Source organism: Schistocerca gregaria, chromosome 7, assembly GCF_023897955.1.
Source record: "Schistocerca gregaria isolate iqSchGreg1 chromosome 7, iqSchGreg1.2, whole genome shotgun sequence".
Lineage (NCBI taxonomy): Eukaryota > Metazoa > Arthropoda > Insecta > Orthoptera > Acrididae > Schistocerca > Schistocerca gregaria.
The window spans coordinates 475,949,447-475,977,076 of NC_064926.1; the positions used below are offsets into that span (position 1 = coordinate 475,949,447).

General features: G+C 40.5%; 1 protein-coding gene across 2 annotated transcripts in view; it reads right to left on the reverse strand.

Moving 5' to 3' along the window:
- Nucleotides 1-27,630, reverse strand: part of LOC126281270 (soluble guanylate cyclase 88E) — an 883,920-nt gene that overhangs the window by 34,748 nt on the left and 821,542 nt on the right. For both annotated transcript variants that reach the window (XM_049980094.1, XM_049980093.1), the window contains exons 11-13: nucleotides 20,067-20,271; nucleotides 14,108-14,254; nucleotides 5,455-5,587 (exon numbers count right to left, since the gene is read on the reverse strand). In XM_049980094.1, the coding sequence (XP_049836051.1) occupies nucleotides 5,455-5,587; nucleotides 14,108-14,254; nucleotides 20,067-20,271 (485 nt within the window). The remainder of the gene's footprint in view (nucleotides 1-5,454; nucleotides 5,588-14,107; nucleotides 14,255-20,066; nucleotides 20,272-27,630) is intronic.

Consider the following 27,630-nt stretch of genomic DNA (forward strand, 5'->3'; position numbering starts at 1 on the left):
GTGTGAACAATTTTTTGAACATGAAACTTAAAACTTCAGCTTTTGTTTTGCTGTCTTCAACTGCCACACCAGACTGGTCAACAAGTGACTGGATGGAAGCCTTAGAACCAATCAGTGATTTTATGTAGGCCTAAAATTTTCGTACATTCTCTGCCAGACCTGTTGATAAGGTATGACAGTGGTAGTAGTTGTATACTTCATGCATAGATCTTTTCCCAGACATTAGAAGCTCTACTAACCTTTACTTGTTGTCATTTGTATCTTCTCTTTTGAAACAAGAGTAACAGCCTCTGCTCCTTCAGCATTTTCCAACTCTTTTTATTACACCATTGTGGGTCTTTTTCATGCTTAATCCACTTACTAGGCACATAATTCTCCAGATCACAATTTGCCCATAATTCCTCTGTGTCCATTTCACTGCAACTAAGTCCTACTAGGGAAAGGGGACCTATGGCTAGTGTGGAACCTGGACCACTTGTCATTCCTGGTGAATCTCCACGTTCTTTGGAGGTGAAAGCTTGGTTAAAGGCAGACCAGGATCCTAACCTATGATCTCCAGGTTTCCAGGCATGCACTTTTACTGTTAGATCATCAGTCCTGACATAACAGATGGATGTGAGGTGGGAATGGTAACCCAGTGTTAAATAAAAATGGGAGGTCCAGAGCTGTCAAGCAAATGCTCCAATTGAATATAAACACAACCAAAATATGTGCAATGCAAAATTTTGTTTATTGAGTGGAAAGAAACATAAATTTTTATTGAATGCATGTTTGTAGGTACCTATGGCAAGTTTGGACCTCATAGGGGTAGGAAGTTGGGTGCATCGCAGTGTGTAAGTCAAGTGAGGTGGGTGGAAATGATGTACATTTGCTGTGTTCAGATGTAGAGTTTTCAGGTTGGGGCAAAAAATTTGTGGGCTTTTGCAGATGTTTCATATCATTTAGACAATGACTTCTGTGCAATCTTAGGATAGATTTCTTGTCTGTACCTTGTGCTGGAATTGATCTTGAGCACTTGGCAGCACTCAGAGCTACATGGCTGCAAGGCTCATTCCAGGTGCATGAGGAACCATTTTAACTGCATGTACAACCACTAAATATCAGTTTGTGTGGTAGTTGGGCATGCACTGGATAGATATGTACCCAGTAGGACAGTTCATAATGGGAAGGACCCTCCATGGTATATAGTCACTGTAAATAAACTTCTAAAGAAACAGAGACTACTGCATAATAAGTGTAAAACATAGTGTGGGGCTATATATAGAGAGATGCTGAAGGAAATGTATTTGGGTATCATATGAGCACTCTGTGATGTCTTCAGTGACTACTGTTAGTGGGATATTGTCAGACAATCTTACACAAAACCCACAGAAATTCTGGTCATATGTAACAGCTGTCAGCAGCATGAAAAGATAGTGTCCACACACTTATGGATGTGTCGGGAACAGAAATTAAGGGTAGGAAAGCAAAAGCAGAAATGCTAAACTCTGTTTTCAAATGTTCCTTTACAAAGGAAAACCCACGAGAACCTCCCATTTAATCCTTGTACTACTCAAAAGATGAGTGAAATAAGTGTTATGTCAGTGGTGTTGAAAAACAACTGAAATCATTAAAATTGAGCAGAGCTCCAGGGTCTGATGGAATTGCTATCTGATTTTGGACTGAATTTGTGGCTGAATTAGCTCAGCCTTTAAGTGCCATCTAGTATAGATCCCTCCGACAAAAGAAATTGTCCAGTCACACCCCTCTACAAGAAGGGTTGCAGAGTTGATCCATAAAATTACCACCCATTCTTGACATCCAATTGTTGCAGAACAATAGAACATATTTTGAGCTCAAACATAATGAGACATCTCAAGTAGAATGACCTCCTCCATGCCTGACAGGATTGATTCCGAAAATATTAATCATGGGAAACCAAACTTTCACTTTTCTAACATAACATATTGAAAGCTTTAGATCAAGGCAGCCAGGTAGATGAAGTGTTTCTTGATTTCTGAAAAGTATTTGACTCAGTACCACATCTACACTTATTATCAAAGTAAAATAGTATGGCATAGCAAGTGAAATTTGTGACTGAACTGAGGATTTTTGTGGAAGGAAGGATGCAGCAAGTTGTCTTGAATAGAGTGTCATTGACAGATGTAGAAGTATCTTCAGGTGTGCATGAGGTAAATCTGTTGAGAACCTTGCTCTGCATGTCATATATTAATGACCTCAAAGAAGATATTAATAGTATCTCAGACTGTCTGAGAGAAACTGCATAAATATTCAGTCAGGTTTTGATGAGATTTCAAAGTGGTGCAAAAATTGGCAACTTGCTTTAAATGTTCAGAAATGTAAAATTGTGCAGATAACAACAAAACAAAAAGTATTATCATATGACTATAATATCAATGTCTCTGATAATCGATCAGTGACATCTGGACAGCAAATGGACATGGAGTACTTGAAAAATGATAATTGAAACCAAAGCTGTATTGTAATCCAATGTCATTTATTCAAAACATGCTACCAGTTTCAATGCTGAAAAGAATCATCTTCAGGTCCCAAGTGTAATCTGCCATCAAAGTATGAACCACAGTGACAAACTGAGCCTTCAAATGGAAACAGCATGCATCAAGCATGCTTATTAAGCATGTGAGCATATACAGCCAACAAAGTTGAGTGCAGAGGGCCAAAATCAACTGGATTCCATAACTTCCAGTAACAAGCCCACCAATGGGTAGATGTCTGACCATTAGTGGGCTTGTTACTCGAAGTGCTCATGAAATTTGAAACTGAAAGATTAAATAAAAAGATTGTTTCAGCACAACTGAATCTGTCACAGAAATCCAGTGCTCTGTTCCCTAATCATACTGTGTGGCACCATTTACTAATTATTTGACATACATATTTATATAAATTAGTTAATGGGGAATCTGTGTGGCATCATAGTATTAATAATATTGTCCATACAACTTTGGCATTTTCCACTTATCTAACATGTTGTTACGGCAGATTACTTCCAGATCACTGTGATTCCAACAACATTGGTAAGGTCTTACGGGACTAAACTACTCAGGTCATTGGTCCCTAAGCCTACACACTACTTAATCTAACGTAAACTAACTTATGCTATGGGCAACATACACACCCATGTCCGAGGGAGGACTCGAACCTCCAATGGGAGGGACCAAACTGCTCAGGTTATTGGTCTCTAAGCCTACACACTACTTAATCTAACGTAAACTAACTTATGCTATGGACAACACACACACCCATGTCTGAGGGAGGACTCGAACCTCCAATGGGAAGCCCACAACACTATTTTGCCCTTTTTGTCATTATAAACTAAAACATAATTGCCAAATTCCACAATTATCCATACACTTGTCTATAACTAGAGCCACTAGACACTAGTTGGGGTAGTCCTTGTCTAGCTACCAACCACTTAATACCTTACAACCACCACAAGTAAAAATGTATCCAATTTTCTTTGTTTATCTCCATGAAGTTAGTTATGTACACGAACTGTGTCAACTAGCCTGCTTTTGGTATTCATGTTTTTAACATCTCCGTGTTAAATGTTTTTGTGACTCACTCGATGAAGAATCCAGTACTGACAATAAACATTTAACTTGTGGTTTATGAACATTTAAATAGTCACAGTGGCACAGTTCTGAAATAGGACTAAAGTATGTTGCCACTGTTTAAAGTGTGTACCTGATAGCTTGCATTGCATAAACTACCTATAAAATCAATAGAAGAAGCTGCTAATTGCAATGTGTTTTGAGAGTAACAAATGTAAAAAATTTCATGTTTATCTCAGTGGTGTTATACGAGTTATTTAACATCAGATTACTAGATTCACCAGACTGAGGAAGAGTGATGTTAATATTTCAAAGCTGTCATGGTATTGCTGTAAACACAGATTCGTAATTCTGCAGACACCAAAAGATTTATTTTGCTTCAATGACTATTAGCCATATCACAGTTTGTCAAAAGTATTGCCAAGGGAAATTGCAAATATATAAATTTTTAAGTGAAGTATTTCCAGAATGAAATGTCTGTTACAATGTGTGGCAACATAGTAGGTGATCAGTACCATACTTCAGGAGGTAAAATTGTATGTACTTCCAATGAACACATAAAAAAATTAAAAAAAAACAATCAAAGCTATTAGTTCCTTCCTCAGGAAAGAAAGATGGGCAGGTTGGAGACAGTTAAAATGGAACCTATTCCTGTTTTCTCTCTGAGGAAGGTACCAATAGCTCCTAATACTAGAACTGTTTTTTGTGTTTTTATATGTTTCTGTTGACAATATGTACAATTTTAGCTCCTGGAGGTAAGCACTAGACAACCATTTTGTCTTAATGTAAATTTGTAGTTTTGCCAGTTGAATATTCCCTTTGACAGAAGAATTACAGATAGACTTGTGCCCAAATCCTTAATGCAAAATTCACATGTATATATCCAGCACTTCAACAATATTTGATTACACACAAACCTGACTGTCATGTAATGTCAAAAGAATGGCATGAGGATATAAGCCACAAGCACCTTGATATATTTATATATAAGCAGTTCGTGGGTTATTAAGTGAATCATTACTGTCTTACTTTGCTGAGGAATGCCAAGTGACAGAAATTGGGTTGGCCTCTAATGAAATCATGCAGGCACTAATTTTTAAAAAGCATTTCAGAAGGGTTACTGAAAGGGTATAAAATTGGAATGACGCAGAGAAAGGATATAGATATGAAACTTCCTGGCAGATTAAAACTGTGTGCCCGACCGAGACTCGAACTCGGGACCTTTGCCTTTCGCGGGCAAGTGCTCTACCATCTGAGCTACCGAAGCACGACTCACGGCCGGTACTCACAGCTTTACTTCTGCCAGTATCCGTCTCCTACCTTCCAAACTTTACAGAAGCTCTCCTGCGAAACTTGCAGAACTAGCACTCCTGAAAGAAAGGATATTGCGGAGACATGGCTTAGCCACAGCCTGGGGGATGTTTCCAGAATGAGATTGCCCGCGAAAGGCAAAGGTCCCGAGTTCGAGTCTCGGTCGGGCACACAGTTTTAATCTGCCAGGAAGTTTCATATCAGTGCACACTCCGCTGCAGAGTGGAAATCTCATTCTGGAAACATCCCCCAGGCTGTGGCTAAGCCATGTCTCCGCAATATCCTTTCTTTCAGGAGTGCTAGTTCTGCAAGTTTCGCAGGAGAGCTTCTGTAAAGTTTGGAAGGTAGGAGACGGATACTGGCAGAAGTAAAGCTGTGAGTACCGGCCGTGAGTCGTGCTTCGGTAGCTCAGATGGTAGAGCACTTGCCCGCGAAAGGCAAAGGTCCCGAGTTCGAGTCTCGGTCGGGCACACAGTTTTAATCTGCCAGGAAGTTTCATATCAGCGCACACTCCGCTGCAGAGTGGAAATCTCATTCAGGATATAGATAGTTAAAAATCAGATTATCTTACCTGTTGAAGGATCTTTGAGATCTGTGATTGCCTCCACCATGTCAAGGGCCATATCACATACTTTCTCTGCATGGTTCTTTTCTTTCTCTGGAGCACCGGACACAACCATGTAAGCATCACCTATGGTCTCTACCTGGCGGCGCAAGACAGAAATATCCTGGTCAGGCCTATTTCGCACAAATGCCTTTTGTGCGTGAGACAATGATGGAGGCCAAAGAAAGAAAGGGAAAGAAAAGAAACAGAAAACTTAAGAGAGTCATGCAAACTGTAACTAAAAGGATCTCACTGAAAAGAAACCACTAAATGAGAGAAAAAGTGGATAGATATCTTACAGGAGGAGCAGCTAACTAGTTTTAATATGGGTGCTAGAAACTAATACGCAGAAAGGTTTAGTGACTTGCTGTAATTATTACTAATAAATAGGCTATTTTCCATCAAACAAAGGAAGCATCAAAGTTTAAGTCATATGTGTAGTGGAATTCTTGTTATTATTATTCCTATTATTGTTATTATTATTGCTTAAGTTTAGGAAAATCTTTTGCTGCACTAATTAGAAAAGTACAATTCAGACTACATTTATTGTTTTTAGAAAATTTAGAAATAACACTTATTTCTTAATGTTTCAGTTTCCCAATTTTGAATTGATCTGAAATTAACTAAATAAAAACTTTTATGTTGTGGAACGAACATAATGAATAACATTGGAGTTATTATATTTTGTACTTTCTCATCATTCAGGATAAAAACATTCTGCTTCTAACTGTGGATAAGAACATTACATTTCTTGCTCTGTGTAAATCACGCTCCCCCCCCCCCCTCCCCCACCTTTTTTTTTTTTTTTTTTTTTTTTTTTTTAAAAAAAGAAGGCTTTTAAACTATCCATCTAACACAGTGATATGTAACACTTAGATTTAGGATTGGTGGATATTAAATTATCAAATATGTTTTGGCATGTTTTAAGAAACAATATAGCAACAATGAATAGAAATGCTAGGTACATGATTTTTAAAAATGTTGACTTTCATTACTTTTGTTTGTTCAGTCTGTAATAGGGATATCACTTTTTATCGTTACACTAATGTAACTACCAACACTTAACATCTTAGAAGAAACGAAGTCACAGGAACAAATAAATAAATAAATAAGAAGCAGGTAACAGAAAATCATAAAAACAGGTTTCAAACACGTATTAACTTACATTTGTATGCTGAAAATAGACTTATAGCTTAATAAGCAAGTAGGCAAATATACATTTTTATGATAGTCCAGCTGCATATCTTACATAGACATGTTGGATAACACAAGCTGGTCTTCCAGTGGGTATTATGTAAGCCATACACACACACACACACACACACACACACACACACACACACACACACATACACACACACACACACACACACACACACACACACACACTGCAAGCCACTGTTAGTGTATTGTGGAGATTATTTTTTACCATTGCTCATTATTCAAGTTTCTATTAAAAGCACATGTTAAACTGTACCATTTTAGGAAGTAAAACACAGTTAATAATAAAGCCAGAAAAGAAGGTTATGTGTTGTTATAAGCTTCTGTCAAAAGATTGGTTTGATGCAAACTTGGGGTATCTGACCTGGGTGGCAATTTTTTTTTGGGGGGGGGGGGGGGTGCCAAATGCATTCCTGTTGATTTTTTAACATATTTTAAGTTGGTTTCTGAATGTATCATAAACTGATTTTTGAATGTGTGCATAGGGTACCTGATGTCACTGCCAGGGGAATCCTCTTCGCATCTAGGAATAACTGCTGACAAAAGGGGACAGGGCTGTACGAGCTGAGCGGAATAAAGCCAAATGGATGAATGACAATCGCTGTTTGTCTGTGTGGTTGACTGGGTTTGCAAATGATCAGTGTTGTTAAAATTACTAGCAAAATCAATAAATAACTAACAGGAATAACAGATAAGAAAGATTGTTATTAACTTCTCGGTATATCCAAGAAAATGAAATTTTGACAGAAAATTTTTGGCCTGATTGCTACACTAGTAAGGGCCAGTTTTACAGTCTCTGGCTAGCAGCCACAGGAAGTTCTATTCTGGGAGTACCACGGGAAACACATTGCACAAACACATAATAATACCTATTCAGAGAATATTCGCAGGTTAACTAAAGCAGTGATTCTGGCCGGGTTAGTAAAGATAACTGGAGAATAAGTTTTGACACTGGCAGCAATAGTTACAGAATTATTGATGACAAGATTATTTGTTAGAACAAGGAAGGAGAAGAAACAGGGACATCACGCAAATTATGGAAGAATATGATGATTGCAAATTTATATAAAAATTTTGTACTACTACTTTTCAGTCACTTGCTTCAGATAACTGGAGTATATTAATGAAATGTGAAACTGTTTCTTAACATAAAGCGTTTTGCTTGTAGTAGACCTAATAGGCATTTGATATTGGTAATTTGTGAATTATATTCTGTCGCATTATAGAAATGAAATTTTTGTGCCAAAGCAGTCTCATTTATTTTGTGTGTGCTACAATTGCTGCAATATTAGAAAGACCTATTTTGTTTTATCTAGCAGACAGTGACCAAATAGATGTAATCAGATCAAGAAACCAAACAGTCTTGGGTACTGGTACTACTTGCATTAACAGCTTTTTCAGTATTAGATAATGACATTTCGATTTTTCATGTGGCAAAATGTTTGATGAAGTTTGCTGAGGTAATAGATTCTTTCATAGGAAGGAAAGCAAACAATGTAAAGCTGTAGCAAGATTAGAGAGAAAAATATGCTAGGACGTAAGGACTGAAGAAGTATGTACTGTCTTGCTTGTCTCTTATCTTTACTAGTTTTATGTATCCTACATTTAATTTTATGTAACACAAAACAGCAAGTTATTAGCTAATAGGCAATAAAGAGTGCATATTTTCTGAATAGTTCTTGTTCGCCCACTTACAAATAATCCAATCAAGTATTAATTTCGATTTTTTTTTTTTTTTTTTGGGGGGGTGGGGTGGGGTGTAGTGGTGTAGAATATGAAACTGGCTGACTTAAGAACAAATAACATGTCTTACATTTCCTCAAGAAATGTTGATTTTTTATAATTTTTCTCAAGGGACGGAAAGGGGGGGGGGGGGGGGGGCTCACCACCATGTAGTATTGCCACAGTGTGGAAGTATCGTAAATCCGTGGCTGACGCGCAGAGCAGCTTGAGTTATAGTGCGGAGGAGGGTAGTCTCCATGTGTGTTTACAATTAGTGATTTTGCTGTTTGCTCTTTGTTTACTGCTCTCACATCAGATGAAAACAAAATGGAGTTAGCCCACTGGACCCGCATTCGAGAGGACGACAGTTCAGTCCCGCGTCCGGCCATCTTCATTTAGGTTTTCCCTAAATCACTCCAGGCAAATGCCAGGATAGTTCCTTTGAAAGGGCATGGTCAACATCCTTCCCTAATTCAATGAGACCAATGACCTCACTGTCTAGTCTCTTTCCCCAACCAACCCAACCCAACCACACAAAACGGATTGCTGTGGCCGGGAGCTATCAAGTGAATTAAAATACATTCACGTAATTACAGAAGGCTAAAATATGTTACTAATGTCAGATTTTATTTTATTTCCACCTTTCTGACAGTCAAGCATTAATCACCTTGCTTCCAATGTTAATTTATTTGAATCAAAATTTCTAATTCCACGCTATTGGCTAGTTTCAACTGTTCACTGCATTTCAAATGCACATTTTCATCTTCTAGCACCTTTGGCATTATGGCATAATACAGAACCAAACATGAGATAATAAAATACTGGTACTCCAAGAGAATTTATATCCTGGAAACCACATTGAAAAGCTTAATATCAGGTCGAGGCCTACTTCATTGGGAAGCTGGACGTAGGAATGTACACTTTAAGTGGGATTATGAATTTTAGTATGGTTCACAACATTCTGATGCTCTTGGAGTGTCCTCTAATGTCTTGTTTCTTTTATGAGACAATGTAAAATCTTTTAATGTTTTGCACGTATAAATGTATGGGCTAGCTGTGCAAGTGATGCCTGTTATCTGACCCTTTTTGGCAACTGCTGAAATGAACCTATTTCTAATAGGTCACAGGAAAATATTTGGAATGATGGTTTCAAAAGCATTACTTTCAAAGCAAATTTCCTTTTACAGAAGATGAACTATGTGCGAGAATGTACCATGAATTTCTTAAATCACAGAGCATTTGACTCTCATTTAAAAATAAACTCTTTGATGACAAGCCATTTGGAAGAAATTCAAGCCCAGAAGATCAAACATTTATGTCATTATTAAAAATTTTACTGGGAGATTTGTGTGATATATCTTAAAGTGTAAAATGTGCAAAAAAGATCAGCATTATATGAGAAAGCTTAGCTTCTCTTGCAGCTTATTAACCTTCGTGACCAATATTAGTGAAAGCTTTGCTTTCCTTATAGCAACACTATGTATATTAATTTAAACAATTAACTTTTGCTGTTTGTGTGTTCACACTACATAACAGTGATGTTGCTATTGGCTGACTACATCACGTGTCCTATGATCTGAATATCCACTGTCATCTGCTGATGAGATAACGAGACATGAGCTATGACTAGCTTACAAAAGCGCATCACATTCTCGATTTCAATGCTTTGAAAGTAATGTGGTTTTTGGTGGAATTCGAATTTATACTTAAGTAATATAAAAATATGCAGTGTACATGTTACTGCACATCAAAGATCTTTCCAAAAAGTGCTTTTTTCCCCTGAGTTTTGTTTTATAAAGTGCCAAGAAATTCTATGTCAGTCTATAAAACAATAACCATTCAAAGGATTGATTCATTTTACAGCTCCAAGGGAAATTATACTGTCACTTAACAAGGAAAAAGTGTATTTTCACCCGGGAGAAGGTGTGTTTTTAAAGGGGAAATCCAGGAATTTCTTTTCCTTGTTTGTGTATACACCCTGTACCAGTACATTTTACTTCTGATATTTAAAATTTTCGCAGAATATACCTTGTTCTATGGTATTTCAGGGAAATGCTGGATGTCAGTAGCTTCTTGTCATGATACTTTAACACCGTCTTCTGGTTATCTTCTGTTTTACACTGATGATGGTATATAGAGCACCTCAGATTAAATTAAGCCCACAGCGAGACTCAATTTTGCATGTCTTTGTTGCATGGCTGAGTCGAGCCTGAGTCAGCACTGCTGTGATTCTGACTCACAACATGTTCCCATGTCTCGAAGCTGTACTGCAGGTTTAAAATGATTTCTCTGGAACAATGTTGTATGACATTACAAGTGTCAATGCATTCAGGAAAAGTTTAGTTCAGTCTGGTATATAGAAGTTAGTGTTACTGTTGTCACCTGAGGTGGTTGTATTTTATATTTTCCTTTATGCTGATGATGGAATCTTTTTTGTAACTAATTGAAGATCTTAATGTAAAAAACTGCTTGTGGGATATCACACATATCAAATACAGAATCTATGAGAAATGAGGACAGGCATTAAAATGTTTGTTGGAACTGTTTGGCATTTTATTAGCGGAAATGGAAAAAAAGTCACACTTTGATACGCCAGTCTTGGTGGAAACACAAATTAGAGCAAAGTAGTAACAGTGGCTCTTCTCCTAACAAATGTTTATGTTTCAGATGTGAAACTCACGTTTCTCCTGCATGCCAGTCAATCGAAAGGAGGTCATAACACTGACATAGAAGAATATTAGGTAAGATAGTACAACATTGATATTTGTTATGAGCTTCAGATCATATGTATCTTCTTTACAGAAACTCAGAACAAGAATTAGAAAAAGGTAGCGTGTGCATGTGTGATCACACGATCACACACACACACACACACACACACACACACACACACACACACACACGCACACACACACACACACAAACACACACTGATGGAAAAAGAATTGCAACACCAAGTAGGAGTTATGGGCATCTCAAATATGGTGTCTATTCAGATTTTTAGCCAGGTGCATCAGAGTGGTGCTAGTAGCTCCACAGTGAGGATGCAAACCAGGTTTGTTTTAAATACACACTGCAATGATCATGAGCGTTAGTTACCTTCAAGATTGGGCATGAGGAGTTGATGTTAGCTGAGTATGCCTTTCAGGTGGCAAAGACACAATTACCAATACCTTACCAAGTTTGAACAAGGTTTTATAATAGGGCTATTAGAAGCTGGATGTTCCTTCTGCATTATTACAGAAAGGCTGGCAGAAATGTAGCCGCTGCACATGACTGCTGGCAGTGGTGATCATGAGAATGTACTGTCGCAAAAAAAACTGGGCTCCAGACATCCACATGGCACTACTGAGAGGGAAGATGATTGTATTCAGTGAATGGCTGTGGCACATGGTACGGCATCTGCAGCAGTAGTATAAGCAATGGATGGACCCAACACTGACACAATAAACTGTTACAAACTGGATACTTCAATGACAGCTCCAAGCCAGATGCCCTGTAGATGTATTTCACGTACTGTAAACCGTGACTTTAATGGTGTCAAGCAACAGTTCATTGGAGGGCAAGGTGGAGGTCTGTTGTGTTTTCTGATGAAAGCTGGTTCTGACTTTGTGCCAGTGATGGCTGTATGTTGGTTAGAGGGAGACCAGTTTAGGGCGAGACACAATGGACCTACACCTGGAGTTATGGTGTGGAGTGTGGGTTTTTATGACATCAGGATCACCCTGGTGGTTATCCCATGCTTGCTGACTGCAAATGTGTCTGGTGATTCAACCTGTTGTGCCGCAGTTCATGAACAGCATTCGACGGGGTGTTCATAACTTTCAACCATGTACCGCTGTTGTAACCCAATACACTCTACAGAGTGTTAAAATGCTGCCTTGGCCTGCTCAATCACCAGATCTGTCTTCATTTGAGCACATATGGGACATCATAGGACAACAACTTCTGCATCATCCACAAACAGTATTAACTGTCACTGTATTGACTGACAAAGTGCAACAGCCATGGAGCCCCATACCATTAACTAACAGCTGGCATACACATTTGCATGTTAGCATTCGACATTCTAGTAATTACAGTGGTTATTAATGTAATAGAATTTCAAATTTGCAATAGCTTTTCTCACACTTACGTTATCTTGCAATGTTTATCACTTACATAATGTTACCTAGACAAATGTATTCCAAAAATTTCATTACTCTACATTAATTATTTTTTGGCATTGTAATTTTTTTCCATCACTGTATATTTTAAAATCATTACATCCTGCCAATGCACTGAATTTCACATGATATAAAGAAATCTCTAAATTAATTTCTGATTTCCTGTATTTTATTTGGAAATCTCCTTTGTACAGTTTGTAGCCCAAGAGGTTCTGGTTCTTGTAGTTCCATCAGAATCTTCTTTGCCAAAAGGACCAAGTGGAGTGTAATTTGTTTTTGAATGACATTATAAAATATCATGCAGATAGGCACTTTCAAGAACCACTGTTTCCACCTTACTGTACTGTGTAGTTCTATAGGTTTTACCAAAGTCCAGAATTTTGTGGCCCATATGCCTAAAAAGTTTTCAGTAATGTGGTGCACGTGGCTTTTAGATGGTAATTAAATATTGTGTCAGGATGTGATAATGATCGTTTGTTTCAGCCACCAAATTTCTGAACACGGGAAACACACACAAATAAAATGAGATTTTCTATCCTTCATAATGAGGTGGGGTGAGGCAAATCCAATGTCCCATTATTTACTTGTTCATAAAGTGCTGAAAGCCTCTCCTGTCAGAAATTTTTGCATGGCACCACACATCCAAGTATATGACACTGGAGTTGGAATCAGCTACAGCAAGCTCAACAATATTAAAGAACTGTATTAATTAATTTAAAAAAAGCATGTCCAGAGTGCTCTGGAGCCACAATCTATATGTTTTCACTTTTAATCAGAAGTAGAAGCTAAACAGAGAGACCTGCATATACTTTAGTTCCCAAGACATTTCAAGCAGAACTGCCCCATGTACTGTGGACAAGGCTCTCTGTTGTGGTGCTGTCACCTACAGATGTGAGGCATTGAATCAGGGCAGCTCCACAACAAAGGCCAACAACATCGCTCCAGTGTAGATGAGGCTGAAAACTTTATCAATTAATGCAGGTTGCACTTGTAAAGTTGTGTGCAGGCATTATTTAAGGATGTGCACTTTTGTTGCAGGTCTGTATTTTGGCTCAAGCACCCTCTGTGCCTTATCAATGTTAGATCGATTATCCTCATTTTGGAAAACTGCAGTGTCAGAATTCCAACTTCTGTCCAGATTACTTTGGACCTTAGAAAGTTATATTTCCACTGATTTTATAATGATGGACTCACAAAAGTTCAATGTGTGATCCACATTGTTTATCCCATTATAATCCATTGAATGACTAGTAGAAATACAATGTTCGGTAACAGCAGATTTACTGGCTTGCCCCATGTGAGATTTATCATATTCCATTTTGTTCTAGAGATACTTACACTGGATAAAGAGAGGGACCTCTGAAAGTAGTTAAAGCTTTCAAGGTTTTTCAAAGACGGCTTTTAAGTAGCACATCAGTTATATGTAGGTGAGTGGTTGCATTACCTATTTTCAGTTTGCTTATGGATCTTAGACAAACACTTGACAGTTTTAAACCATTAGTGAGATTTACCTTATAGACACAGTTCCTTTCTGTCAGTGTATCAAAAATAGAGTACATAGCATTCAGCATTGAGACAACTTCCATTGGTGTGATCCTGCTGCAGATTTCTGTGAAAGTCACCACATCTGAGAATAGTATAGACACAGTGTCAAACATCTGCAATTAAAAATACAAAATATTTTAGTTAACTCTGAACTTGATTTAAAATGCTACATACTGCTTTAGTAAAGGTAATAAGATTAAATTAAAGTTAATGGTCAGTCAAACATTTATGAATAGAAATGCTAATAATGAAAACATGTCATGGCAAAATATAATGATTTACTATGGGATTTATTCGTTTAAATCTTGGAGCACAAGTAATTTATAAAGATTTGTAGCTGCACTGTTTAAAGGCAACACAGGAATCATAATAAGAGAGATCATCTTCTAGAAGGAAATGGAAACAGACTGGACTGCTTGTATGGAGTCACAAGTGCATGGCCACAGCCTTGAAACACTGGCATTGGGGCACCTGTGTCAAAAGTTGTTACCTCTGGTTGCAATCGAATCCTGTGGAAGCCATTATGTTAATAATACATCTTCCAAACCACAACATCTGAATGATTTGTCTTCACTTGCGGGCGAATTGCTAATAGTAGTAGGTTCATGTACCTATGGGGAGAAGGTTAATGTGGTAACTGGACACACAGGTGCCCCTTACTTTTTAGTAACAAGTACAATGTGCTGCTCTGTGCTAATATTGCACCTGGGTCAGCATAGGATGCCTCTTACGTTGAGGTAGTGTCCAAATTTCCTGCTAAGTGTGGACAGGCATGAAGGTTGGGTATCTTGCTCAGTCATAGTTCCAGTGTCAGGTGGGTAATGGTGCCCCCTCAGAGAAACACTTGACATGTCAGAGAAAGGCCAGTGTGCACTTTACGCGTTCATCAGGAGGTCTTGTCTGAAACATGGAGGTTGCTCTGTCATTGGCTATTGAATGCCTTGTGTGCAATTGACAACAAATCGTAGCTCATGTCAGCATAAATGACACTTTCTGCCTGGGTTCTGAGGCCATCCTCAGCAACTTAAGATGATTGGCTGTAAGTGGTCAAGACAGCTAGCTTCACATGTAGGGTTGAAGTCTGCCTTACTTCTGCAATATATTCAGAATCAGACATGGTCCTCTGGTTTGGAGATGAATGGAAGGCCTGATAGAGGTGCTCAGGCAATTCTGCATTGACCTCACATACAAACTTTTTGATTTGTGCTATCAAGTGAAGAAGTGTTCTTCCCTCTCAATAGATAAGTCAGTAATGTACTATGCAAAGGAAGTGGCTATTCATATAGCAGAGTATGTGTGGTGTACACATGGGGATTTTATAGGTTAGAAGAACCCCTCCATAGAGTCAATGTTGAACTACTTGTCATAATCGAAGAAAGCTCACACACATTAATGTGATATTAGAGAACTGCAGGAGTATTCAGGTTTAAGATCCAAGAGTCAGTGTCACTTGTTAAAGGTAATAAGAGAACATGGTGGTTCCAGGTTCAATGCCTCTTCTCCAGCCCCTCCCGAACAGTCTTAGCTTCACTCAGCTTGCTGTTAAGATGAATACAATGGATCAGGACCAGGGGTGGGGCAGGTATGGGGTGGCTGGGATGAAGGAACCACAATCCTTCGTTCTACTACTGGTCTGGCGGATAGAAGGGCTGTACTCTACTGGCAGTCAGGCCAACAGTCTGGTCACAGACTTTAATGTGAAATAATCTGGAGGAAGGTAATTGTCAAAGTTGGTTCACACATATTAATCAGGTACTTTTGTAGATCTCGAGATTCAGGGTCTGTAGTAGCAGACTGTTTGGAGAAAACTCCAAGAATACTGCACGTAAGTTTCTTGATAATGTTATTGTAATAGAGGAACACTGCAGACTGATATTAACAGAATGGGATACCCACATGATTACAACTGGTGCAAAGACTTGGATTTGTGAGAGATTGTTCCATATGTGTTGTCTGAAAATTACTTCATGCTGATGATTAGAGAACTCTACTTCTTTCTATGTCTCTCTGCGCACTATGTTCGTACATTCTTATTGTATTCGCCTTGTTCATTGTTTAAATAAATGTTCCTTCGACTGCGAAAGTGGGTTATTACCGATCTATGACTCGTAATATCCACAGTGGTGACCTCAACATTGTCGTCGTATGTTCGCTAATTGTTTTGTGCTTCTTTTCATCATTAATGGAGTTTGTGTGCCGGTCCACATTGTCTTTGGAATGATGGGTCAACCAGTGTAGCAGACCTAATTGACTTTGCTTCCAATCACGATTATACAAGAATACCTAAAGTGCATCTGGTTAAAAGTGAACAGTTACCTACGCCTAGCCATACTGGCAGCCACTTAAGCTTAACTGGCTCAACATGGCCACTGTCAAGTGCAACTGGGGCAACTGCGCAGCAACAGCTGCTTCATGGATAGTGCATGCCGCTTAGTGACATTGTGAACGATAATACAGTGAAGGACGTTGTGTTTCAACGCTCAGCTTTGCAGTCTCCTTCGGTTTGGTGGATGCACAGCCCACTTCCCACTGCCCTCCCTGCATGCTGTCTCAGTGCCGCTGCTTGCCTCGACCGCACCAGTTTTTGCGCCCATCGCTCCGTGGTCACTTCACGATCACCTTCCGCCCACTTTCGTAACACACCGGCCATTCCAGCTATGACAGTTACCAGATCAACCACCCCATGACTGCACCGCAAACGCCTTCTGCCCACTGTTACAATCCCTCTGGCCGTTACACCCACACCGCGTTCACCATCCCTCCTGCAGTTGGGACACATCACGGCTTCAGTTCAGTTGCACCCGCACACTCCACATCGTGTGATGATTGCGCCCCTCCTCCCCTCCCCCCCATGCACAGCTTGGGCGACACACCATCCACTGCTACTGCACTCCTGGTGTTGGGGTCTTTCTGCACCACTCACATAGATATTTGCCTACCAGTGCTGCATCAACAAGTTACCCGGTAGGTTTTCTAAGCTGGCTGCATTGCAAAAGAACAATCCTGATGATGCATGTTTTGTGTGCCTGGTGTGCCACCTCCATGAACATCCAGACCTCATCAGTGATCTGCTCCTCTTGCCGCCTGCCTCGCCCAAGTATTTAACGGCCAAAACATTGCTCATCGAATGCCTTTCTCGCCCACCAGCAGAGGCTATCCACCACACATTCTGTAATGAGCACCTCGACGACCGCACACCTTTGCAGCTTTGGCGGCACCTTCATGCAGTAATTGATGATTAAGCAATACCAGACACTGTGCCTTGGACTTTGCGGATGGTTAAACTGCCATTGGACCTACAACTTCACCTGCTATCTCACGTCACTGACCTTCTTGAAGTTTGCCTATGCATGGAAAATCGGGCCTACGCAATCATTCATCACTGACACCGCACTTCACAGTTGACATCCCCATCACCATCAGTTGTCACGCCTGCACCTTCAGTTCTGCACTTTGCTGGCAGAGACCAGCTCAGTTGCCTCCCTACCTCAGCTGCTTGTCAGGAGCTGCCACCTAGTGGCCTACGGGGGTACTGCCTGCAGCCCCCCTACAACTGCAGACCTCACTCGAGCAGCAACCCGATTGGCTTGTGGCCCCAATGCAGTCAGCTGCGCTGTGCTGGTTCCACACTACTTACAGGGACAGTGCCCACAACAGCCGCACACCTTGCTCCTTTTCCAACTGAGACCATGATCCTTCATGGCTCCTACTGTCTGTCACCGCATCGCTTGTTCCGGCGGTGCCACTCCTCTATGTCACTGACTTGTCATCAGGCACTCGCTTTCTCATCGACACAGGCACCAACATTAGTGTTATCCTGGCCAAGCACGTGGGTAGCATGCTTTCACCTGATAACCTTGCTTTGATCGCTGCTAATCATTCTCTTATCACAGTCCTTGGCTCCATCAAGATGTTGCTTCACCTGTCACCAGTCGCCACCTTTCCTTGGACTTTCAACTTCACCAATGTGGATGAACCTGTGGTTGGGTTGGACTTCCTACAAAATTACGAGCTTTCACCACACCTGCAGGCTGCCATGCTCTGCCACACATCTGGTTGTACCGTTCCATGCTAGAACGAGTTCAGCACAACTTCACTCTCTGCCTCCTTGGCTACACTTTCCACATGTGCATCTCTGCTTGAGTGTATTACTATACAACTCTCTGATTTGCCGGCCGTGCACCCACAAATCAACGAGCTCCGCACACAGAAAGAGGTATCATGCGCCCGCATTGCTGGTGCCTCCACTGAATTGTCACACATGTGGAGTACGATTGGCAGCCTGTGTGCAGAGCCGCAATAAGGTGAACCAACACTCACATCTACTGCATCTTTGCACTACATGGCTCTTGTGTCGAGGCATCCCCCACCTGCTGCCATTTCCATGCCATCATGGACAAATCTACAGGATGTTCATGTTTTGGCTTCATAGGTTTCCTCGCATCGTGTTGCTGCTACGCGATGCCTTTCATCGTTGTCTGCTGCGAATGCCTTGCTCACACTGTTCCATCCTGGCAAGGTCAGTGAACCATTGACAGGTCCCCCTTGCCCTCCCCTGCCTGGCTCCCTTTGCAGGTTTTGGCCATCAGCATCACAGATGGCTCACCTATATGTAATAAAGCCTGGCCTCTTAACGGTTCCAAACTACTGCGCACGAATGAAATCAACTGCCTTTACCCACCTCTGCCTCATGCTCATTCCATGCCACCGGTGTTTGTACACAAAGACCTGGCATTGTGAAAATTCGTCGCACTACGAGACGACTCCATAAGTGTGGCCCTGCAACCTCCTTACTCTTGTCTGCACCACATCTTATGCTGTGGAGTGAATACTTTTGTGGTACTGCTCAATGGACGACTGAGTATGGTTTCAGTTAACCAATTAAAACCTGTGTGGTCCCTCTCCGAGCCACGTTCCGACACCCCCGGCTGGCCTGCCATTGCTGACACCTCACCCGCTGGCACCGCAGACGTGGTCTCCAACAACTCTCCACCACCTGCGCAGCAGTCCAACGCACTTGCCCCTGTTGGCGGGGCTTCCAAGGCACCCACTTCGCATGCTGGATGCTGCCTTCAGATGCCGCACTGGCACCATGATTTTGTGTTGAAGTGAGCTGGCTTCACCCTGCTGTGCTCCACATTGCTGGGTGGGGGGGGGGGGGGGGGTGTCTCTGTGGCGCTTCAGGTGTGAAGCATCATGTCTTTGGACCTGATAATCTTTGACTCTATTTCTTTCTATGTCTCTCTGCGAGTTATGCTTCTTACAGCCATTTTGTATTTGTCTTGTTCACTATTTAAATAAATGTTCATTCAACTGCAAAAATGTGTTATTACCAATCTATGACCAGTAATATCCACTAACCCATTTCTTAGGGCAGTGTGTTAGACTTCCCAGTGCTAGACAGACATGAAATGCTGGATATGTTATATTGCATATACACTGAATCATTTCACTGTGCCTTTATAGGTTGTGATTCCTTTATGATGTTGCAGATCTGACAAGAAATTTCTGTTGAAAAATGGTAAGTGCTGTGCAACCCAAGGTTTAAAACAACTATGAATCTACTACGACAAGTTTTTCTTTTGTGGCTACATCCTGGGATATGGGCTATGGAGAGAAGGTAAAATGCTACAATCTCACACACACTGAGGCTCACTGAATCACAAAGAGTCATACTGACTAGTTCTACTTTTCACCAGATATTTAACAACCATAGAACAAAGTGAACAAATCATTGTGTGATTTACACATAAAAAATTGCTGGTACACAAATTGTAATAAAATAAACATTAAAATTAATAATAATAATAATAATAATAATAATAATAAATCCCAGAAGACATGCTACAATTGTGTGTGTCAACAGATTCACAAGTTCATAATAATTCATCAATTTTGAAACAAAAGGAGACAGGTTTAAGTCACCTCACAAGTATCGATAGGATTCTCGCCAGTTCTCAGTCTGTCAGCAACTTGCTTTGGTATCATCTGGTAAAGCAGTTCATCTGTCCTCCGCATCTCCTCATCAAGTTTTCTCATGGATTCTTCCAATTTTTTTGATTTCTGTTGTTCTTGATCCAATGCCAGTTTCAGCTCCACAGACTGTTGGGTGCCAGCTAGCATGAGATCTCTGCACAAAAGTATTACATTCAGAGTTCAGTGATACAAGTACTTTATGTTTGTTTATTGGTCCTTTGAATCAGTTTTTGTATGAAGCATGCAAATCATGATATAAAGGTACATTATGATATGGGAAAATCTGATGACATGAGGTGATATGATGAAAATGTAAAAGCGTTATACTAACATGTTTTACTGAAACTAACATGTTTCACATTACACACACTCACACACAAACACTCTACATGACTCGCTTGGTTATGGAATAAATAAACATGTAAAATATTTTTGCACAGATTTTTACATTAGTGGTTATTTCTGTAATGATAATCATTCCCATGTAGCTTCTGTTCTTGATAACATAGAGTATAAACATTAGTGCTTTGTAGATTGCTTTAAAATTGGAACATGATAGTACACTGTACACTCCCTTAGTCCTTTGGCAGTGACATATGTAATGCAAAGCACATTACAAAATTCATGAGCAGATGTTGAGATGTTGCATGAAGCAGAATATCCAGTTTAAAACTTAACATCTGAGCACATAAGATTCACCACTGAATGTGTTATTATTTTCCTGGAACGGCAAATTTAACCCTTAATCACAGTCCTGAGTACTTCTCAAGCAGCTACATTTTCATGTGGTCCCATGGTCTGCATACAGGAGATGAGAAAAATACTTAGAAACCACCATCTAATGCATTTAGTACTACATATTTATTCTTCAGTTATACATAAATGGTAAAATATGTACAAAATATTGCTTCAGTGCTGTGGAGAAGATCTATTCATAATGCACTAAAAATTCTCATCAAAATTTACATTGATGGACATACATCGAAATATTTAAGAGCAGTTCTTTACATGAAACTTGGTTGTTGCAGGTTGATGTTGAATAGGTACCATCACTGTTAAAATTAATGAGTATTGTTGACAACGAATTACATGAAAAACATCTGCACTAGTGAAAGTGGGCACATTTTGAGTCATCTTACACACACTGCAGACACACCTTACTTGAGTATTTGAAACAAATTGGGACATTGCACTGTCAACACAAATAGCTTGTCATCCTCTTCTTTTCTGGTGGACAATTGCGACATGTCTTCCTTCCATCCTTAGGTGGTTTGTCCTTCTTTTCTAGGACTTCATAGAGATGTACTTCAGCTGCTAGAACTTGAATGATAGAAAATCTCAATTCTCGTGGAAGGTTTTGTCCATTAGTCTTTTGTGCTATGAAGTTTTGACCAGTTCTTTTGCCAGAGCTTTCATGAAGTTCATCCTGTAAGTCCAGTTCTTTCCTTGAATGACTGATGAATAATATATGCATTGATTAAACTCATATCAGTAATAGAGGAAAACACAGTCATGGGCAAGCATTGAGGATGGCAACTTGAACAAAATTTAGCACTCTTTTCATATACATTATCAACACCACCCTTTGTGTTATTATAGTGGGCTATAATTACAGGTTTTTCACCTTACACATCATCCTGTGTGGAGTGATGCATTGTTTATATAAGAATTACTGTTCTTCCTTTCTTAGGCATGTGGGAAATTAGCACTATGTGTTTGGTAAATGTATACAGCATTGTTCCAACTTCACATTCATGGGAAGGTAAGAAAGATACTAGAATTTCCTTTCAGTTCTTTTACATTGTTCCCGCCATGGTCAAAACCATTTCTCTGCAGCACATCTGCAAGTTTGATTGACACATGCCAGTTATCATCAATAATGTTTCAGTCACTATGTGCTACTGGCTTGCACTATCTGAGGACAGCCTGAGTGGGAAGGGTGCATTTCTTCCCATCTGGGGAAGACTTGCTCCATTGGAACCTTTTTCACAGTAAAGATATTTGTTAAAGACACAATTACTCCTGGAATGAGCAAGCTTCAAGCTGTATTTCACCAATTTAGATGTAATATACATTTTGAACTTACAGCATCCACTAAAGCATTTCATCAACTATAGCATCAACACCTATAACATAGGACCACTCAGAATTTTCATTGAATTTATGCCAAATGTTTGTTATAGTCACTGCTGGATCAGAAATCTTATGTAACTCCCTGTCAGGGTTGTCCAATCTCAAGCAGTTGAGAACTGCAAAAAAACTTGCTGCTGACACATTGTTATGGAAAATATCTCAGCCAGTCCTATCAGTACAAAAGAGAGAACGTATATCATTGTCATGTGATTTGAATACAAATGTGTAGATTAGTGGGCTGATAAAACTCTTTATTTCATGCATTATACAAGGTCTGACTTCTGTTCTCTCTGTATTTGTGTATTTCCCCAGTTTCTTCCAAGTTTTTCATTTGTGCATGTGAGCATTTCGTTCTTCATTTCATCACTAAAAATATAAGTCCAAGCGGTGAGTGGGTCAACCTGTGATTGTTTTCTGCGATTGTGGTGAAGTGCTGGTATCTTCATTATATTATATGCTGGGATTCTGACATTCCTGTATGGGTCTACTGCCAACCATTTGAACCTATTTCTGCCATAGAAGTATTTCCAAGCACATTTCTCACCATCTTTGCTTTATAATTTTCCTTCAGCCCTTTCCTCACCACTTCCACTCTCACCAGACACTCTGGATTCTGAATCATGTTCACTGTGTATAAAATCCCCGTCCTCCATGCAAGAAAATTCGAAGTTGGATGTGTCACTCCTCACTCCATCAATAACTCTTGAAAGCTTTTCTTCAAATATGGATCATCTGCTCTCACATATAATAGGTCGGGGTTACCTGACATAGCTCCAGTGTTATTGTCACTAACAGACATGAAGAACAAAACAAACAAAAGCAATGAACACGGCAAACAAGAAAAATATCCAGTGTGGCACTGAGTTACAATAACACAGTTTTGGGGTCCACTGGACATTATTTCATTGAAACAAAAGCAAACAAAGTGCTTTCAACAATGACTACCATGGAAACAAACAGCAGACTAAGAATATGAAGGCTACTGGGCAGCCCAACTCTCCAATGCCAATAGTGTTCCTAGAAACAGAGGTGTGAAAAGCAGTGCGGTCCCAGGGATAGCACAACTGCAGTTAAGGGCTTACATCAAATAAGTTTTAGGTATGCTAATGAATACAAAACAAATTTTCATTAGTTCAGCTGCTACATGTGTCAAGAATTTGTCCGAGTCATATCAATAGGGACAACTAATGCTGAAACTACTCATTATTAGAACAAAGAATAATGATTGGTTATAGTTCCATCATCTTCAGAACAGATGGCTCTCATAGTGCATATGTCAAAACTGTTAGTTATTGACAGTTAATGGCCCAAGCTCAAGATGTGCAATATGATGTGCATTGCAAGAATCACATCATCTTGCTAGTGTGGTCATGGTATTGGACTACAAAGTGGGTACCATTGTGCAAATATCCCTTACACTTCTTTTTTTCCCCCACAGAATTATGAACTTTTCATCTGGTCATTGACATTATCCTGTTGGAAGGCTCCCCCTGGAATGCTGTTCATATTAGCAGCACAACAAGTCGAATCCCAGACTAACGTACAAATTTGCAGTCAGGTTTCATCGGGAAATAACGAGCGCGCTCCTGTTGTTATACGAAATCTCACTTTGGATGATAACTCCAGGTGCATCTAGCATGCAGACTGGTTGGTCGCAGGTCCTCAGCTGACCTTGTTATAACCAACACACGACCATCACTGGCACTGGGTCAGAACCAGTTTTCATCAGAAAACGCAACAGACCGTCACTCTGTCCTCCAACTAGGTCTTACACTACTGGAAATTAAAATTGGCAAGAAGAAATGCAGATGATAAATGGGTATTCATTGGACAAATATATTATACTAGAACTGACGTGTGGTTACATTTTCATGCAATTTGGGTGCATAGATCCTGAGAAATCAGTACCCAGAACAACCTCCTCTGGCCATAATAACGATCTTGATACACCTGGGCACTGAGTCAAACAGAGCTTGGATGGCGTGTACAGGTACAGCTGCCCATACAGCTACAACATGATACAACAGTTCATCAAGAGTAGTGACTGGCGTATTGTGACGAGCCAGTTGTTCAGCCACCATTGACCAGACGTTTTCAGTTGGTGACATATCTGGAGAAAGTGCTGGCCACTGCAGCAGTTGAACATTTTCTGTATCCAGAAAGGCCCTACAGAACCTGCAACATGCGGTCGTGCATTATCCTGCTGAAATGTAGGGTTTCGCAGAGATCGAATGAGGGGTATAGCCACGGGTTGTAACACATCTGAAATGTAAAGTCCACTGTTCAAAGTGACGTCAGTGCGAACAAGAGGTGACCGAGACAAGTAACCAATGGCACCCCATACCGTCATGCTCGGTGATACGCCAGTACGGCGATGATGAATACACGCTTCCAATGTGCGCTCACCGTGATGTCGCCAAACACAGATGCGACTATCATGATGCTGTAAACAGAAATTGGATTCATCCGAAACAAAGATGTTTTGCCATTCATGCACCCAGGTTCGTCGTTGAGTACACCATCACAGGCGCTCCTGTCTGTGATGCAGCATCAAGGTTAACCGCAGCCATGGTCTCCGAGCTGATAGTCCATGCTGCTGCAAACGTCGTCGAACTGTTCATGCACATGGTTGTTGTCTTGTAAACGACACCATAAGTTGACTCAGAGATCAAGATGTGGCTGCACGATGCGTTACAGCCATGCGGATAAGATGCCTGTCGTCTCGACTGCTAGTTATACGAGGCCGTTGTGATCCAGCACTGCATTCCGCATTACCCTCCTGAACCCACCGATTCCATATTCTGCTAACAGTCATTGGATCTCGACCAACGCAAGCAGCAATGTCGTGATATGATAAACCGCAATCGCGATAGGCTACAGTCCGACCTTTATCAAAGTCGGAAACGTAATTCTCCTCCTTGCACTAGGCATCGCAGCAACGTTTCACCAGGCAACGCTGGTCAACTGCTGTTTGTATATGAGAAATCGGTTGGAAATTTCCCTCATGTCAGCACGTTGTAGGTGTCGCCACAGGCGCCAACCTTGTGTGAATGTTCTGAAAAGCTAATTATATGCATATCACAGCATCTTCTTCCTGTCGGTTAAATTTAGCGTCTGTAGCACCTCATCTTTGTGGTGCAGCAATTTTAATGGCCATTAGTGTACTCGACACCACTGAAGTCGCAAATGGCGGTGGTTGGGGGTCAGTGGAATGTACTGTACAGAGCGTCTGGCTCGGAGCTGCCCTTGAAGTAACCGATATGAAACAGTTCGTACTAAATGCTATTTCAATATTTGATGTATAATGTATAGCTAAAAATAGTCCAGTTACGATTTGAATTACCAAACACTGTGGTACCAAACGCTGCCCAAATTGCAGCTGCAGAAGCAGTACAATGGGACAGAGCCATACACCATGATAGTCTTGTCTCTCGGTAGTCCCATGTGGCCGTCCCAAGTCCGGTTTTCTTGTGACTATCTCGTGAACACCGCTGCCAGCAGTCATGTAGAGTGGCTGTGTTCCTGGCAAGTCTTTCTGTAGTTTTTCGAAAGGTACATGCAGCTTCTGGTAGCCCTGTTACACGACCTCATTCAAACTTATTTAGATGTTGATAATGGCATCTTTGTTGCCTTAAAGGCATTCTTGGCTAACATCAACTCACTACGTCCGATCTCAGAGGTAACTAACGCTCACAACTGTTACAGCGAGTATTTAAAACAAACCTGATTTGCATCCTCATAGTGGCGCTATTAACGCCACACTTATGCGACTTCCGCGAAAGTTGAATAGACATCATATTTCAGATGCAAAAACACGCCTATCAACTTTCGTTTAAGTCGCACAACTTCTTGGTGTTGCAGTTTCTTTCTCACTAGTTACGAGGGTCACTCCAAAAGAAATGCACACTATTTTTGTAAAAATAGAGTTTTCATTCTGCATGTGTGAAAGTTTTACAGAGTGTAGATACATCCTTCCCGCTTGTTTTCAGATTTAGTTCAACTTGTTCCCGTGAGTGGCGCCGTCACAGCATGTCTTCAAGATGGCTGCTACACTTGATGTTCGCCAGAAGCAACGTGCTGTCACAGAATTCCTGTGCTGTGAAAACGAGACAGTGGGAAACATCCACAAGAGGTTGGAAAAGGTATATGGAGATGCTGCTGTCGATCGCACTACAGTTAGTCGGTGGGCGAGCAGGTTACGTGATGAAAGCGGGCACGGCAATATTGAGGAATGTCCTCGCAGCGGCAGGCCTCGTACTGCACACACTCCAGACAGTGTGCAGAGAGTTAACGAATTGGTGACTGCTGGCAGGCGCATCACAGTGAACAAATTGTCGCGCTACGTTGGGATAAGAGAAGGACGTGGTTGCAGAATACTGAAAGTGTTGGCGTTAAAAAAGGTTTGTGCCAGCGGCTCACAAAGAAACAAGGAAAACGGTATGCAGCGAACTTTTGGAACAGTACAAGAATGGTGAAGATGAATTTCTTGGAAGAATTGTGACAGGTGATGAAACATGGCTCCATCATTTTTCAGCAGAGACGAAGAGGCAATCAGTGGAAAGGCATCATGCAAAATCACCCAAGAAAAAAAAATTCAAAACCACATCCTCTGCAAGAAAATTTATGGCTACAGTGTTTTTCGATTATGAAGGGCTCTTGCTTGTGGACATCATGCCAAGTGCAGCAACCATAAATACTGATGCATATGTGATGACACTGAAGAAACTTCAAGTTCGACTGAATCGTGTTCGACCACAACGGCAAAAGCAGAATGGTTTGCTGTTGCATGACAATGCACGGCCACATGCCAGTCAAAAAACCATGGAAGCGATCACAAAAATCGGATGGGCAACACTGAAACACCCACCTTACAGTCCTGACCTGGCTGCATGTGACTATCATCTCTTTGGGAAACTGAAAGACTCTCTTCGTGGAACAAGGTTTGAAGATGATGACTCCCTTGTGCACGCTGCCAAACAGTGGCTCCAACAGGTTGGTCCAGAATTTTACTGTGCGGGTATGCAGGCGCTGGTTCCAAGATGGCGTAAGGGAGTTGAGAGGGATGGAAATTATGTGGAGAAATGAAAATATTGTTCCTTAAGGATGTATCTACACACTGTAAAACTTTCAAACATGTAGAGAAAAAGATGGATTTAAAAAAAAATACTGTGTATTTCTTTTGGAGTGACCCTCGTAGTTATCTACGAGTATAATAAAGTGTGGTCTAAAAAAAGCTATTTCATTAGCATTCACAGTCAGATGTTGATAAGACTGCAAGGCTATCAAAGACTGGTAACTTTATTTAAATGTTCAGAAATAAGAGACTACAGCTGTCATAAAACGTAGATACATAGTATTCTACAACTACAATATCAGTAAG